Genomic DNA, 18,219 nt, shown 5'->3' on the forward strand with positions numbered 1-18,219 from the left:
CTTTTGGTGAACTACAATTTAGATGGGATTTGGCTTTGGGTTTTGAGTGTGGGTTTTGATTTTGGTTGTAGTTTTTTGTTAGATGGATGATTTTTTTATGGCCTTGCACTGTCCATTGCATTATCATTGTTTCTGATTTTGTGGTTTTCGTTTCCAATCATTTTTGTTCACAATATCACAAAGATGTTTTATATTATTATGGCTCTTAATTGTTTGGTCAGTAATATTAAATGTAATATTGTTTGTATGCTCCAACTAGGCCTATTATGGAAAATGCCAATGAGTCACGTGACAAGCCTCCAACTACAAATGTTGAAACCTCCTCGCCTTCCTCGCAACCAGAATTGGATGAATGGAGAGAACTCTAGCTTTTTGTTCAAGATTTATGAGAATTCATTCTGGTGGATTGCATCTTTTCTCTCTGTACACATTCTGGGGTGGTTCAATTCATTTATTTTATATCAGTAATATAATGCCTATTGCATGGAGTGATTGACTACCATGTCTTAATGTTGTAACTTGATATGCATATTATCTCATCTTTCTATTTGACAGGCATAACATTATAAACTTGCAGCATCAATGACTAAGTAACCCAGTTCTAGGACGTATGCATTATTGTAAATAGAAATGTCAAATGTTCTTTTTCCCTCTTCTGTGACATTATGAGATTTCTATAAATCAGATAACAATCTTGATTCTGAGTATTACGAGTATAAAAAAGTTTAAAAAGGTTTAAAAAAGTAACGAAAAAATTAATTTTTTTTTTTAAAAATATACCACCCAGACGGGCCAGACCGGATAACCGGTTTATCCGGGTACCCCGAGTAACCAGGGTACCCGGGTCTGGGGCCGGGTGTTTAAAACAAAAAACCCAAGGACCCGGAGCCGGTTCCCAGTTTTTACCCAATACCCGAGAACCCGCTCCGGGTTTACACCCCTACTTAGACCGCTTGCTCATGGCAGAATAGTTAAGATAGTGGACAAACTTGTTCAGCTGCCGGATGCAGATCTTGCTCCCAAGATTGCTCTCTGAAAAACACTGTTCTTGCGAGCCCTCGCCCGTGAAGCAAATCACCTATCAAAAAGCAATGGAAAAGGCTATTGAATTAACCGAACAGGCATGTACTAGAGGAATTCATTTACATATTATAGGGCGTATTGAGGGCATAGCTAGTGGCATAGGAGCCGACTCAGGCAAAACGGATTTAGAAATCTAGAGAGGAAATTGAAATCAAGCGATTACTCAAAGAGTAAATTTATATTTTTCCTTAATAAAATGGCGTGCAAAGTTATCTAAGTTTTTATTTATGTTTTCAATAAAAATAAACGTAATCTCAATCGGTGGAGGTGTTGGGAGAGGAAAATATGACACAACGCTTAGCCAAATCTGGGAATACAAAGTGTCTATGAAATGTTGATCACAACATTTAAACATTTTTTTTTTTAATAAGTAATTGAGATCCCAGGTACAATAAAAGTATACATGGAAAAACACCAAACTAGAAGAAGAAAATTTTCATTATTCACTGTCTGCACTACACTAAATGCTAAATGACATGGGTGGAAATATAAATTTCATGGTTACAGAAAATCGTACATCATCTTTTTTTCTTTTTCTTTTTCTATTCAATGCGGGGGAAAGGGGAAGAGAATCACATATCTATGTCAACATAGAGTAAGACTAGCATTTCATCATTTCACAGTGAAGACAATAAAATCCTCTTCTGGTAAAAGACAGGTGCAACAATACCAAGCCACATAGCGTAAAACAAGGTAATACCTTTTTTACTAGCTGAAACAGGCTACAACACTACCAAAATTTCCTTCAACCCACAACAGTTACCCCGCTAGAGTTCGGACGCTTGCTTTAGCTGAAGAAGCCACGTCGATTGCATCAAACAAATTGTCCCTACATAAAAAACAAATATATATATATATATATATATATATATATATATATATATATATATATATATATATATATATATATATATATATATATCGAGTCTAACATCATGATGTCATCTTTCAAACAGTCAATCAAAAACCATTATGACAAAGTTTGTGTGAATAAAACAAGCACCATCAGAGCTAAAATACATTATCAGCAAATAACTTAAGAATGTAATGCCGTAAAGCATGGAATTAGAAAGACCCCACTACTTCATAGGTCCCAAGCTGCATGTTATAAAATGTAGAAGCTGTTAGGCTGATAGACTACTGGTGAGCATTCAAGCAGCTCAATTGGAATAGTTTAACATGGCAGAGAAGCATGTGTGCTAACTCCCAACATCTTGCACTTGTTTTTCACACCTAGCTCTTTGTGATTGTCATTGGGTTTACTCAATCCTCTCCAATATTTTTGGTTTCCTCTCGTCTAATAACCCCAATCAATGCTTATTTTCAAGTATAAATGCAGCTACACTAATTCGTGACCCATGAAAAGCAAAGTACATCATAAGTAATAATCTTGGACAATTACAAGAATCTTCCGGTGTCCAGAGTAAATTATCCAGCTTATTTTAAATTCACATTGGTACTTACGAGATTCACGTTACAACAGAGTAATTTGTTTACGAGATTCACATTACACAGTACCCTAATACAGAAAAATTTGTTTCCTTTCACGACCCATGCTCATACAAAGAGTATCATTAGAAAAAGAAAAAAGCTACACATATCTGTATGCTTCCAAGCAGTAGTGTCAAAACATACTCATTCCAGAACTGGAACAAGTTTCAAGAGCTAAAAAGTAACTCATAAATGCTTCAGCGGATTTCTTCAGTTGCTTCCTAGGAATTTATAAGCATTGACAATAAACGGTACTTCAGGTTTTATCAAGCTGCTAATCAGCATTTGCACTAGAACCAAGATGGTCCGAACAAGAAAAAAGGCAGATATGAGATGCCTCATAAAATGATAAGAACGAGCTTGAAACAGGCTGCTTCCCTGAAACAGATAAGAACGAGCTTGATTAAGCTAGATTACAGTTGATGGCAAATCCACAACCAGCTTGACTGCCAAATAACTACATTAGAAAGGCATCTAAAACCCTCTCCCCTCTCTTTCGTCCGCTGGTGGTGACACGTGCACACTAATTTTCTGGCTCATTTCGGCTTCTACCTTCTTTTCCTCTCTTTCTCCCATTCTCTGGCTCTCCGTTGTATAGTGTTCTCAACGATGGAAGCTGATCTTGGGTGATTCGTCGGTTCCGGTCGGTGAGCCTAGAGATGGAAAGAAGATTTTTGGTGGGGGCAAAATCGTTTGTATTCCCGGTTCTTGATTGGGTGTTAGTGCTGCGGGTGGAAGAAAAGCGGAAAGATTTTTATGGTGAGGTACCCCTAAGCAACCAGTGCACCGAATGGCTGGTGTCGACAATGGAGGAGCTGATGGGTTTCCTTGGAGATTCAGATTTTGTTAAATCTTTCAGGGAGGGGTCGAAGGTGTCAATCGTTCGCAAAGGTGGGAACAAAAATGGCCGGTTTGTAGAGGCAGCGGTCTATGGGGTGGGCGGACAGAGAGGGTTCCTTCTTATTCCTGAGGGGCGTGGAGGATGTGGTTGGCTCAATTTTGTTGGTGAGCTGCAAAAGGCTAAGGACTTCCTTGTTGCTACAGTAGCGTGTGGTTTTGGCTCTTCTTCGCCCGCAGAGAAGGTAGGTGGAAAGAAGGTGGGCCAGGGATGGAGAAGGTTTTGTATTGTAACAGACCTTTGTTTGTGGAGGTGGTGCGGGCGGAATTGTGCCCAGCAGCAACGGCGATGTTTACGTCGTCAAGGCAAGGGAATCAGATGGGCGAAGAACACGCGGATAGTGCTAGACTGTTGGGCTTTTCGTCTGATGGTCCGCAGGGTAAGGATCGTCTTTGCACTATCCCAGGTGATGTTGCATGTTCTGCTGTTTTTGCATAACAGGGGCTGCCTTCACAGGCATACGTGAAGGAGACGCTGGCTCTTCTTGGGGCGTGGACGAGTCAGGTCCTGGTTTTTGGACAGGCCCTTAGAGAGCTCCTGAAAGCTATTAAGGGATTTGGGCCTTGGAAGTTTCTCAAGTCTTCGGGCTTTGGGCGTTTTAAGAGGAGGCCTTTGCGCAAGCCCAAAGCAAACCCATCTTCTAGTGCACCCTAAAAAAGACAAAACCTGGTTCTCATTCAGGTTGCTCTTCCTCGGACGTGGATGCAGGTCACAAGGTTCTGAGCTCCCCAGATTTAGCGTCGGAGGCAAAGGCGCCTGATTCTCCGACAACCACGTCTAAAGATTCCTGTCGCAGTGAGTGTTGTCCGACATCTCAGGTTGGTCCCGGTGACTCTCCTCCTTCTGCAAGAGTTGATGCGGGGTATGGGCTTGTTCTGGGTGTTGATCCGCGTATGTCACCGGAGGTGCTGGGTTCTTCTTCGTCGATGCATGAGTGTGATGTCATTGGGCCTTCTTCAGCCGCTAAGGTTGTATCGGGGATGGGTTCTTCGTCAGAGTTCTCTCCTGAATTTGTTCTCGAGGTTTTGTCATGGTTGGATTCCTCTCAAGGGACCACTCAAAAGGAAGTCGTGCTTACTTCTCCGGCGGTCACTCCGGTGTTTTCTGCACATCCTCTTTCTTGTCTGCTTTGGTTCAGCAAGATGGGCTTCGGTCGGAGACTACCTTGCTTGCTACACAGGTAACGTCGGTGGCTACTCTCTCCCTGACACTATCTAAGCCTCTGTTTTTATACCTGTGCAAGCTTAAGGTATTGAAATCTTTAAGCCTCTGTTCTCCGTCGTCTGCTGGGATCACCTCTTCTCTTCCGACGGACGCTCTTCCTCAGGTGCTTGTGGCTTCTTCAAGTAAGGATGGTCTTTGTGGTAGGTCTGGTCCGAAGTTGACGATGGATGCTGCCCAAGATTTGTCCTCTGCTGCTCTGGTGTCGATGGATTTTTTTCAGTCCTCGTCTGTCTCGGTGAGGTCAGATGTTTCCGATGGGTGCCTCTCGCCAACTTCTCAACCTTTAGCCTCTGTTTCGGTGTTGTTAGTAGACAGTGCCCTGACTCTGGTTTCTATGGCGTATGCATCGAAGGTCATTCATCATGAAGCTACAGTGTCTACGAGTCATTGATTGGAATTTTGGGACTGACTCAGATGAGGAGGAAGGTATTGTCTGGGCTGAGGGAGAAGATTACTCGTGGGAGGGTGATGAAGTCTTTTCCCCAGGCTCAGAAGGAGGGGGACGATGCAGTTGTTGCTATGTTTTTGTCGGGTGCTTGGTCTTTCACCCAGGCTTTGGATGGGATGTCTCGAGTCCCTCTCCCCCTTCCTTCGAAGGCGGGTTCCACTTCCAAGCTGAAAGGCCAGAGGGAACTGAATAACTTAAAGTGTTGAGTTAATTATGAAAGATCTAGCTGTGGCAAAAGCACAAGGAAGTAGTGTCAAATAAAACATTTGAACACTATGTCCACATACATTCATATGCCTATCCATGTCATGTGGTGTCCCACATGAACCATGCAACAAACACCATGTCTTTGCTTGAGGCCCCTGGCTAACTTACGAAGGCAATTGATACAAGAAGCAATATCGTAATGATCTAAAATGAAGTGTCAAATAAAACATTTTTCAGTCAATCACTACTGTATTGCTATAAACAAGCTTCTATGCCATTTGACTATTCTTACAGTTCCACATTACATCATTCCAGAGCTAAAATATCTACAATACATCACAATTTGACACAGATATCAGGCGAAAAAACATAGCAAGTCTACAAAATCCAGGCATACGATATAGTAAATGTTCACTGTATAGATTCTGCATATAAAAACACAAATTACTTGTCTTTCATCATCAACTAGAAACTTACTGGCAAAACTTACAGATGATATCATGTTTCACTTGGTATTATATTTCAATACATTATTGACACCAAACAGTCGAAAAGTTAATTGTACAGTAAAAAGAAAGAAAAAAAAAATTGCAAGCCACGAATGTTCTTTGGCAAAAGATAGTAGCTGCATTCAACAAAGTATGTTGAAATTTCTATAAATTCCATAACTTTGTACAAGGACTTGAAAAATTAGGATCCCATTTCTCCTGTATCAGTTGCCAAATATAGTCAGTATGACCTGTTTTTCCTTTTTTGGGCTAGTCTAGTCAGCATGATTTGCCAGGACATAAAGTAGCAAAACCCTCGTCTAAAACACAGGAAGGATCCGGGGTTTGCCCGACAGGGGTGTGTACACGAAGTGGCTCTCCCTTGGAGGAGTTTCCCATCATTAAAAAAAAAAACAAAAACAAAAACAAAACAAAACAAAAAAACAAAACACAGGAAGGGTGAAAATGGAAGATAAAGTGCAAAAATTTAAGAGATCAGAATAATTCAAGAAACTTATGGCATAATGATTATGTTAAGAACTAACAAAAATGTTTTGGAAATGACAAAGCATATTGATTGAAGACCAATGAACAAAAGATACACGAAATTGAAGCATATTAACAGCAATGATATGAAATTTAAACCTTCAAGGAGCACATCGTTACAATTTATATAAGTTTGAGTAGACATGTGAAAGAATATATGAACCTTTTGTTGAGAGTATGACGCTGCACTCTTTAACTTTACGGTGCTTGTAGTTTGCAGTGTCTTTTGCCAGATGGAATGGCTTTCAAAGCAGAGAAACGCATGCAAGTAATCATATGTGAGAAATCGACAATTATACGTGGAAGAAACAAGTTCCAATAAGGGGTCTCAAGAGTTCTTGAAGATAGTCACCAACCTAGTATGAGGGTCGCTTATGCCAATGAACCTTTGGGAGGCATCAATGGTAGCTTGAGGACACCTATGAAAGAGTGATAAGGAGAGGTAGAATTTGAAGTATTGACTCACTATTCAATCTCATGGTGGTACAATCCAGAATCCAAACTTCAGGCAAAGCCTCGGCACAAAGCCCTTGAAGTTGCTAAATATATCTGTTACAATGAACTTTCAAAGGTACCAATCTTATTGCAAGTCTCAAGGAGAGAATATAAGTATCTTCTGAAAACCATAACAAGAAAATAGGTGTAGAATGTCTCTACAGTACGCATCTCCATTCTTCTGTGGATATAATAATAAAATCTCCCGAAAGTAGTGATTATAGAATATCTGATCAGGGGTATGACGGTAATCGTATGCAACAGACTGATATACTTGAAAGTGTATTCTACTTATTGATCAAACCTTTTGACAAGCATGGATGAACTCGTATCACCCACCCCAACCACACTTATGTATGGTACCTTTAAGTTCTCTAAAGAATACACAATACCCAAGTCACACTTTAGACTCTTGAGGCAGGAAAGTAAGGTTTTGGGTTTTCAAAAGAAAACTGAGAATTATTTTGGCGGGGACCACATTTGAAAATGTGTTGTGTGGGATCCACAAAAGAAAATTTGTTTGGTAAATTAATAAGTGTTTTTGAAAATCAAAAAATGGAGAAGTGTTTTCAAAAAATAAAACAAAGAAATGAACAAAAATAAAAAAAGAGATTTGAGTCTGCTGGAGCTAGCCTCCACAGGTGGCGGCCGCCAAACAAATCCGCGGTGACCGTCACGCAGATCTGGAGTATAATTCCGTAAGTTCTTTAAAACTTAAATTTCATATTAAATCGCTTTTTATGAAAAATAAGAAAGCTTACAACAGATAAATAACTTATAATAATTGTTAATGAATAGAAATTCCCACAACACTATCTATATTATTCAATTACATGAAATTACTCCTTGTCTTTTGCAAAGGAGGTCAGAACAATTTCACCATTGTACCTCCTTGCCTCCCCCTTCCCAAAAAAAAAAGGAAAAAATAAAATCAAGGTCATATCAAACAAGATGCCAAAAAAATTCTAACAAGTAATTCTTAACTACTCAGATTTTAAAATCCAATAATGGTTGCACCACCACCTAAATAGGAGTTGTAACTGTACACACACTTATCACATGCACAAAGTTTTTTTTTTTTTAATATTAAACTGAGGCTGATAGTAGAATTAAACGATTGTAAGTAGTATCCTTTGCTCAACAATATAGAGGATGTTTCTCCACCAGCTAGTTCATTAAAAAATTATTTTCCAACACAACGATTAATAACGCCAATATGGTAAGTGAGTGTAAAATGTTGATAAATAAAAGTTCGAAGGGAGGGAGAGAGAGAGAGAGAGAAGCTTCCATTAAGGAAGATTAGAGAAAAAGAAAACTTTTTTTTCACTCGTGTAATCAAAGAAAAGATACAGAAAAACATACTCCTGCAGTTATCACCTAACTTGGTAGGTAGGCCCTGGCCCCCTGGTAGAACTCAATATTATAATTCCCTCTTAGAGGGCACAGCAACAAAGCCTTTAAACCTAGAAGTTGATGATCAAGGGCCGAAAGTACCCACATATTTTCAATACATAATAATGGGTGATAATGAAAAAGTAGTTCATAAAAACTTTAATGTCACTTAATGACCACCCAAAAGCATTTGGTGGCACTCCCAACAGTACAGAAAAGATTGTCAAAGGCAAGCAGAATAATCCCCAAAAGAAAAAGATGTGAACCTTTGCATACAAAAGCACTTAGTCCCTTATGATTTATCATATCTGTTGAAACAGGTAAGAAAAGTTTGATAATAATGCAAGGAAGTTTTAGAATGACTACCAACTTATTGGATCCAGGGACAACCTCTAGAACAAATAGCACAAACTTAACCCAGCAGTAACTGTTTGTTAAGCATAGCAGCCAGTTGATAGATAAACTATAAAGTGATTGGTTACTGAGCATTCAGAAAATCATATACAAGAGAAATGCAAGTAACATCCACATCAAGACGAATAACTTCCGTATATCCATCATGCCACAGTAATAGTGGAAGCAAGGCTACACATATAATACATACAAGAATTTAAAAGAAGAAAAATAGACTGAAACAGTCACGAATGTGCATTATAAAGAAAACCAAGCTAAGAATTATGGAGGCCAAGAACATTGTTAACAGATAGTTAAAAAAACACATATGTGCAGAGAAGCCCAATTGGGCTATCCTTTACAGAACCACACGAGCAAACACACCTAAAAAGCACGTGAGTGGCTCAAGTTCTTCTGTATACATTAATGTACAACCCACTTCCAACTATGAGAAGTGATGAATGGCTACAATAAAAATCCACGACTACGGAAGAGTAGATTAACCATGCTGTTGAGGAATCTACACAATCTCACCATGCCTGAATCCACTATCCTCGCAATCTGCACCGGTGTCCAAACCACAAGGAGAATCATACCATTTAGGATTCTCTTGGTAGAAACTATCAACCTGTATACCAACAAGACCTACATCTGCAACTATGGCCTCATCATGTCTAATGGGCTTGGTTAGTTTAGTATCTTCACAATCAAGAATGCTTTTCTCGTCAAAGTCACTGCATTTCAACCACTTTTCAGGCTTACAAGACTCAGTCATCAGATCCTTCTGACTCCTACAATCTTCCCTCATTTGGTCCCATGGAACAACATCGCCAAGAGTCCGCCCAAAACTGTCTTCATCATCTTCAATCAAATCTGTGTCCTTGCCATCCCCATATATTCTTTCATGGTGATGATCACTCCAATGCGCCAAATCATTCTCCCCAACCAACACATCATCTGAATGCGGCTTGTGAGAGATCATCCCAATTGCCTTTAAACCATCTTCCCCAATACTCCTAACTTTATTCACAATCTCACACAATTCTCGAGACACCGAACCCAATAACTCAATTGGGAGTTTAGCAACTTTGCCTTCTAAGAACCCAACCTCGGCTCTCAATTCCTGCACCTGCTGCAAAACCGAAAGCTGCAAATCCCCATCATCCTTCCCCATCAACCCAAACCCGTCATTCTCCAATTCCTCACTCACCCCATACACCGCTGTATCATGGTCCATCAGAAAGGCACCCTTATGCCCCACAACCCGATGCATAATCCTCGCATTCCCATCCAACGGCCCTGGCTCATGCCCAGTATGAACCGCATACAACTTAAACACCGCCATCCCCTCTTCTTGATACACAAAAGTCTTATCTTTCTCATTATAATTTGCAATTGGTACAATGGCCCTAATCCTAAACCCGCACCCACATCGCTTCGACGCATAAGGCTCCCTCTTCAAAATCTTTGACTTCTTTGCGGCAGGCTCACCTGCCCTATGACAAGCATAGTCCTTCACCTCCGCCATAAACGGCTTATACCTAATATACTTCTGCCTAATGCAGAGCACAACCTTATGCTTGGCAGCCAATTGCTGAAGCCTATTGGGAACTTCCTTGGCCGGCACATCAAAGGACTCGGTATACTCAAACCTACGCCTCTTAGTCCGTGCAGCGGCAGCCCCGGAGGACCCTCCCGACGACGCTGCGGAGCACACTGGGCATGCGGCAACACAAACCCTAATGTAACTCTCGGGAATGCCGTAGAATTTGGCACCTACGGTCCAGACCTGCTTAATTCTCTCTACGGTCTCCTTAAGCCCTAGGTGTTTGATGTCCGTGTCGGAGTGGAAGGTCATGACTATGTCCTGCCACTGGTTAATGTGGGAAACGAATTGCTGGGAATTGTTTTTGAAGCAAAGGAATTGATTACCGGTGGTGGGGTCGACGTTGGCCGAGAGCTTGTCCTGGATGCGCTTCCACGCGGTGAGGTAAGCGGTGTCCTCGTTGCGGTCTTTCCAGACGGCGCGCCAGGACTTGAGCACGGCGCGCGGCGTGGCGGCACGGATCTCGGGTGGGGTGGCGAGCCGGTGCTCCAGGAGGCAGCGGATCATCAGGGAGTGGGACTCCGGGTTGAAGGTGTAGAACTGGGAGGAGATGTGGGGCTCCGGGCTGATGTGGAGCTTCGGAGCCGGGTTTGAGGCGGCGCCAGGGTCGGGTTCGGTGGAGGAGTGGGTGGGTGAGGAGGAGGAGGAGGTGGAAGGGGAGGAGGGGGAGCGGAAGAGGACAATTTCGGGGAGGGAGAAAGTGGGGTCGTTTTGGGAATCGAGAGGAATGGACGGCTGGGATTGCAGGATCTGAGGAGGTTGTGGTGGTGGGTCCAGATCATGAGGGTGGAGGTGGTGAGAGAAGAGGAGGTCTTCGGTTTTGTTGGGATTCATGGGAGGGAAGGAGGAGAGGATGGTGGTAAGAGAGAGAGAGAGAGAGAGGGAGAGAGAAGTAGAAACTAGAAAGAGAAAGAGAAAGAGAAAGAGACTCGAGAGTATGGGCGTCTTCACTTTGTGCCTGACATTTTCTTCAAAGGGCTTCTGTCTTTGTCTCTTTACTTTTTTCTTCTTCCTCGTCTTCCTCTTTTTTGTTTTTCAATATTTCTGTGGGTCGTCTCGTTTACTGTTTCAATTAAGTAATTTAAACATTTATTTGAGGCATCTCTTCTCATAAATAGTTAAATACTTTGATCTGCGCGACTCTTTTTGCCCAGACACAGCATAAAACGACAAATCAACTCAAAAGACTAAAAGAGGAGTGCCATTTTCTTGTCGCGACTCCTCAAGGTATCGAAGACCGATCGATCTAGTGATTTAAACAAATTTGAATTGATCAACGGCCAACGAATGGTTTGGACTTACCAGAAGCGTTGGACTGATGAGTTGACCACCTTTAGTGTAATTGCACGTGATATTGCTAATTTTGTGGGTGATCGATCAAGTAATTGGTTTTGAATTGATCAACGGCCAACGAATAGTTTGGACTTGTGTCCATTTTTATTTTATTTTTTAGACGTACTATTTAATATACTTTAGTTATTCTTTCATACTTTTATTTTAAAAATTAATTATTAAATTTGTATAACCTAAACAAGATTTACTTGTGAATTTTATAAATCTAATGATTCATTTTTGAAACGAGAGAATGTGGGAAGGATGAGAGAATACTAGAAAGTATTCTTCTCTTTTCTCTCGTATCCAATTTATTCCTTATCCGGTAGAGTTTAACTTTTATAGTAATATATCATAAATCAAGTCTTTTGTGTTCTCCAATAATAACTTGCCATGTCAAATTGTAACACAAAAGTACTTTAAGCTAAAAACACCTTATGACACCAAACTCATCAGAACAAACATTCAAATTTTTGTGAGCAAGCTGATTTTGACGTTACCAACACTCCAAAACATAGATCAGATCGAGCTGTTGCAAACAAGGAGTGGAGTGAGCTTTTAGGGGCGATGGAAGTATTGGTGTTGGCTTGCAAAAGTCCATATCACAATCCTCTCTTCATTACCTTTAGCCGGTCTAATAAGAGAAATGTTACATGTACTTAAGCTTTTACAAATAAAACCTTATTAAGATGATGTGAAACTTATTCATTGGTACTCGTAGGATTTCTTTTTATTGATTGTTTTAATCATTTCTAATGAATAAGCTTCACATCAGTTAGTAAGGCTTCCTTTTTTAGCAATAAGGAGAAGACTTCCATCTTTTTTAGCAAGAGTATAAGCTTAGAATGATGACAATAAATTATTCAGTTGTCGAGGTTCCCAGCTACCCACAAGTATGAGAAATATCTTGGCCTCCCAACACTTGTGGGTAAGTCTCAGTCCAAGGATTTCAAAAGCATCAAAGATATAGTGTGGAATCGGTTACATAATTGGAAGGCAAAATTCTTATCACAAGCAGGAAAATAAATCATCCTAAAAGCTATAATACAAGCCATATCAACTTATAGCATGAGCATATTCCAACTTCTAATTGGCCTCTGCAAAGAAATTAATGGGCTAATGCAAAAATTTTGGTGGGGGCATAAGGAAAATGATGCTACAATACACTAGATGAGCTAGGAACATATGGGTGTCTCGAAATCTCAGGGGGCTAGGCTTTAGAGATCTAGTCTTTTTTAGTAAAGCTCTCCTGGCCAATCTATGTTGGCGATTACTGCAAACTCCTGACTATTTGGCAGCACAAATTATCCAAGCCAAGTACTACCCACAATTCTTAATTTTGACAGCCACCCTTGGGAAAAGGCCATCATTTGCTTAGCGAAGCTTAATGTCAGCTTCTGAGATCCTAAAAAATGGATTGGTCTGACGAGTGGGGGATGGCAAAGAAGTGTGAATCTAGGGTGATAAATGGCTTCTTACGCCAATTTTGTTCACTGTTCAATCTCCAATAAGACATATAGCGAAGGATGAAATGGTGATGGAGCTTATTGACCTAGTAACAATGTGGTGGAATGTACAGCTAGTCCATAAAGTTTTCAATGAAGAGGAGGCTCATATTATTTGTCAACTTCCTTTAAGTCCAGTACTAGCAAAAGTCCAACTCATTTGGAGAGGTACACTGCATGGGGAGTTATCTGTTAGGAGTGAGCATCATATGGAAAAAGAAATTCAAGCTATGAGAAGAAGCAAGGGGTACAAAATGGGGAGTCAGGTTTGGAAGGCCATTTGGAAATTCAAAATACCGAATGCGGCAAAAATATTTATGTGGAGAGCATGCAATGATCTTCTTCCAACAAAAGCAAACTTGCAATGCTGAGGAGTAATCCAGGAAGCACTATACCCCATATGCGCTATTGATGTAGAGACATTGAAACATTCTTTTTAGAGTTGTCCTACTGCAAAAGATGTATGGTGTCGAGGGCTCAAGCCAATTCAAAAATGTTCGGACATGGGTTTTACTTTCTTGCAAGTGTTTGAGAATTTATTGGAGCCTGTCTTGTGGAAGATCTTGAATTGGTGGTGGTGGTGGCACGCAAAATTTGGTTTCGAAGAAACGAGGTGGTGCATAGGGGAGATTTTCTTCCGCCCAACCAACTTTTCATTGACACTAGCAATTCCTTCAATGACTTTAGGAGGGTAAACACAAATGAATGGAATGCCCAGAGTCTCACTCACGTTGAAGTTCCAATTACTTGGAAGAAACCCTCCACAAGTATGATTATAGTTAATTGGGATGCAGCTATTGATAAGACCCATGGACATATTGGGATTGACTTTATAGTACTGGACCATGAGGGAGCTGTTTTGGCTGCATGTAGCACTACAAAAATATTTTTGGTCGAAGCCGCTGTAGCTGAAGCTTTGGTAGCGGTCCATGCTGTGGAATTTTGTAGCGAGATTGGTTTTTTCGATATCATACTAGAAGGAGATGCCTTACAGATTGTCAATGCATTTAAAGCGACGGGCTATAATTGGAGCAAAATGGGTAATCTTATCAATGGAATCAAAGATGGTCTAGGTAAGCTGAGATCATGGAGTATTGAACATGTTAAGCGAGATGCCAATTATGCAGCTCATTTCCTTGCCCGTGAGACGATTTCTTCTGTCATAGATAGAGTTTGGTTTGAAGAAATTTCAAACTGTATTTATGGTATTGTAACTAATGAGCAGTGACTTCTGAATGATTGATTTTATTAATAAAGTTATTTTGTTTATATATCCAAAATATCATGTACATCCTCAAATTCCCTAATTTCTCAAACAATAAATATCATCAAAATATAACCAAAACACAAATCAAAACAATCACCACACCTTAGAACATTCACGTTACATGTGCCACAACACACTCCATTAAGGCATCAACGTTCACAACAACAACACAAATTTACAATTACAACTATACCTTAACAACAACACGACTATAACAATATAATGACAACCATAAAAACCCAACCGACAAAATCATTAACACACTAAAACATCAATTTTTAGTAACCCAAATAAACTAATACAAAACCCCAGCATCAAAACAAAGTTTAAAGAAAACTTATCCTTATAGCTTCACTTATCTCTTTCTTCTTATTTATTCTCTCTCTCTCTCTCTCTCTCTCTCTCTCCCTAAATAAATAACAGGGAAAGGGGTGTTGCTCGAAAGAAAGTGAAGGAATTGATCTGTTCCTTCACTTTTGATGTTTCTAAAGCTTATCAAACACATTTTAAAATGTGTTCGATCGATTGAAACATGTCAGCCAGCATTACATGTATGTTGCATCTCACCTACTTACACACTTAATTATCTATTCGATCAATTGAAGTACCTTGGATCAATTGAAACTCACCATGTCCAATTACAATCGTCTAATCTCACCTAATTGTGCGAATGATTTGGCCATGTCAAGATTCCATTTTGATTGATCGAAATAACTCATACTTGTTTTAAAAAATAAAAATAAAAAAATAAAAAAAGGAAAAGGGGGACAAGAACACCACCCAATGTCACCTACCTTAGTGATTGAATGCATATGAGCTAAATTTCTTATTATTTGTTTACACCATGAATTCTCTTTATTTTTATGGTTAAATCGGATAATTGCCCCTTGTGGTTTAACTTTTTCTGTTTAATTTTTTGCCTCCTGTAGTTTATTTTGTATCACATATGGTACTTTGGCTTTGGGAAAAGACAGGGATGTACCTCCATCCAAATTTCCGTCTAAAAACTAACGGTAGTCCAGTATCTATCAAGTGTTGACACGTGTCTTATACATTAAAAAAAATAAAAATAAAAAGCTTTAAAAATTAATAAAAATAAAAAAAAAAAACTTTAAAAAAAAATGGTATTAAAAACTTTAAGAAAAAAAAAAGAAAAAGAAAGAGGAACCCCCATGGCCGGTTTGGGGGTGGCTGAACCACCCCCGTGGCCCGGTCTGGATGGTTCAGCCACCTCCAAAGGCCAAACCCCCATTATTATTATTATTTTGCTCTCTGGCTATTGGGGGAGGCCGAACCATTCCCGTGACCCATGGGAGGGGTTAGGCCACCCTCAGATCAGCCAAACGGAGCCACCCCTAATTTTGTTTGTTTGTTTGTTTTTGTTTTTGTTTTTTTTATTATTTTGTTTTAAATTTTTTTAAAGCTTTTATTTTTAATTTTTTAAAGTTTTATTATATAAAGTTTTTTAATATTTTTTTAATACATATGACACTTGAGAGTAAACACGTGGGCTGCCGTTAATTTTTGAATGGAAGTTTGGACAGAAGTACTATCTCCGCCTTTTTTCAAAGTCAAAGTATTTGTGATACTGATACGTCTTGAATTATTCGATTCAAGACCCCTTAAATTGCATTTGTTAAACCTAGTTCGTATTGTATATATAACGTTTTGTTGTAGTTTTGTTTTATGTCTTATTTTCAGGTCTTAGTTGAAATCTAATTCAAAACACTTGAATTAGACCTGAAAATACATCAAGAGTACTTTAGTCATTTTCCTGCAAGTTGAAGAATCGGCCAAGACAGTTCAATCGATCGAAATAAAGTTGGATCGATCGAAAGTTAGATCGATCGAAATAAAAGTCGATCGATCGAATTCTCCGTCTTCCAGAAAATCAGATATTTCCAGATCTTTGCATTCTTTATGCAATTCAAATCATAAGTTGGATTTTGTGGACAGAAATGGACGCCGACCAACTCTGTTTGTGCGGCTAGGATTAACTCTTGATGGTCTTTTGTAAATCCAATTCTCTATATATATGAGATTAGGGATTTAGGTTAGAACATGCATCTTTTGGGGTTTGTTCGGATTTTCTCAAGTGTATCACTTTAATTTCTCATGTTTTAGTTTACTTTGATGCACGTTTTCTGGGCTTAATTCCAGAGAGCAATTTCTTCTTCTTTTTCCTCTTTGTTCTTCATGTTCTAGCTTAGGTTTTATTTCTTTTTTGTAATCCAAATTTTATGATTTTAATATAGTTGTTTTTAATTCATTTCCTTCTTGTTTCTTTACTGTTTTCCTTTAAATTCATGCTTAGATTAGATTCAATTCATGTCTAGCTAATTTAGTTCTTAGGGTTTGATTCTAATCCTATCCAAAACAATGTAGTGTTCTTGATGTTCTTAGGATTTTCTAGATATGTTTGATGATTGTTGAGGGCTAGAGGATATCAAAACCCATGCTAAAAAGTTTTGGTATCAAGATTCCAATTTATTTATTCATGAAAAAGAGTTAAACTTGTCTATGAGTTTTCTTAGATTTCTTGAGTAAAACCAATATTCTTAGAAATAAGAATGATGTCTTTTGCAATGGTTCTATATGACTTGATGTATGACTACCTATTAGAGTCACCTTATAGGGTATGCTAGGGAACACCGATCATTTCATACCTTTGGTAGTATAGAATGTCTTTCCATTGTAGTTTAATCTTTACATGGAATAGATTGGTGTGAAAGTAGATACCTTATCATTGTGGCCTAGTTAGGGTTTTCATATATCTTGTATGCTTATTGGGATGTGTTTTAGAGTAGTAAGCTAGGGAGCATTAGTCACTCCATACCTTTGGTAGAGTAAATGTTTTTCAATTATAGTTTAATCTTTACGTGGAGTAGATTAATGTAAAACTAGATGCTTTATAACTACGTCTTAACGAAAGTATTTTCGTGTCGAGGTCGTCGTAATGGTTGACGCCCATTACGCGCTCATATCAAGCATGTTAGGAAGGTCCATATAGACTTTAAGCAAAGCATTGGTGGAGGATTGGATAAGATCAACACCCTAAGTTTTCTTTTAAGTTAATTTCATTTCCGCTTTCATTCTTTACTCACTTGTTGTAACTTCAATTCTACAACCTTTACTTTTATTTTTGTTTTTAAGTTAAGTTAAATACGTTTCTTTCCATATTCCATTACGCAAAACAACCAATAATCTCTGTGGTTCGATCACCCTTACTATAGTACAATCGATATGTACTATTGCGAGTGGTAAACTTATAAATTTAAAATCCACGTGTAGCCAATGAGTCCCGAGTTATACCAGATACAAAATGAACTACATGGAGCAAAAAATAAAAAATAAAAAATAAAATCAAAGGGAACAAAAATGTGTTTAACCTTTATTTTTATCACACTATATTTTCTTTTTATTTTTTTATTTTTTACATTTTCTTAAGCGGGGTGTAACAGTAGAGGGTGGCGATGGGGTGATCTCCATCCCCTCTATTTTTTTTTTAATTTTTAATTTTTAATTTTTATTAAAGATTAAAAGGAGTGACCCACTTGTCTGTCTAGCAAAACCCAAAACTTTAATTATCAAAATTAAAAACTCAACCGTCACATAGGCGAAATTGAAGAAATTTTCCTTTCTTAAATTTTGAATATAATACATATACCATCCGATCACTTCCCACACTCGTTGACCAGACCCAACCACAGCCCACTCGATCTTAACACGTTATCCTGGCTCCTCCAGACGCCCACGTGTCAAGATCAGGCACTAGTTCCTATCCCCAACGTAACGGCTCCCTTTTCTCCATTCCCTTTCCCTCCCAAAATTAAGCGTTACACTT

General features: G+C 39.0%; 1 protein-coding gene and 1 long non-coding RNA gene across 2 annotated transcripts; both read right to left on the bottom strand.

The window, feature by feature from the left end:
- Positions 1 to 1,604: 1,604 nt before the first annotated feature.
- On the bottom strand, positions 1,605 to 8,121 carry LOC133865000 (uncharacterized). The gene is made up of 3 exons (XR_009899596.1): positions 6,742 to 8,121; positions 6,549 to 6,627; positions 1,605 to 1,912 (listed from the first exon to the last, which is right to left on the bottom strand). It is a non-coding gene; the product is annotated as an uncharacterized LOC133865000 (long non-coding RNA).
- Positions 8,122 to 8,947: 826 nt separating this feature from the next.
- Positions 8,948 to 11,301, bottom strand: LOC133864238 (uncharacterized). The gene has a single exon (XM_062300524.1). The coding sequence runs from the start codon at positions 11,103 to 11,105 to the stop codon at positions 9,186 to 9,188; it is 1,920 nt and encodes a 639-aa protein (XP_062156508.1). The 5' UTR covers positions 11,106 to 11,301; the 3' UTR covers positions 8,948 to 9,185.
- Positions 11,302 to 18,219: the final 6,918 nt, after the last annotated feature.

The sequence above is a fragment of the Alnus glutinosa genome, chromosome 3 (genome assembly GCF_958979055.1).
Source record: "Alnus glutinosa chromosome 3, dhAlnGlut1.1, whole genome shotgun sequence".
In the NCBI taxonomy this organism is placed as follows: domain Eukaryota; kingdom Viridiplantae; phylum Streptophyta; class Magnoliopsida; order Fagales; family Betulaceae; genus Alnus; species Alnus glutinosa.

Excerpts from the sequence above, each read along its gene's own strand:
- LOC133864238 (XM_062300524.1), bottom strand. The coding sequence starts at position 11,105 with ATGAATCCCAACAAAACCGAAGACCTCCTCTTCTCTCACCACCTCCAC.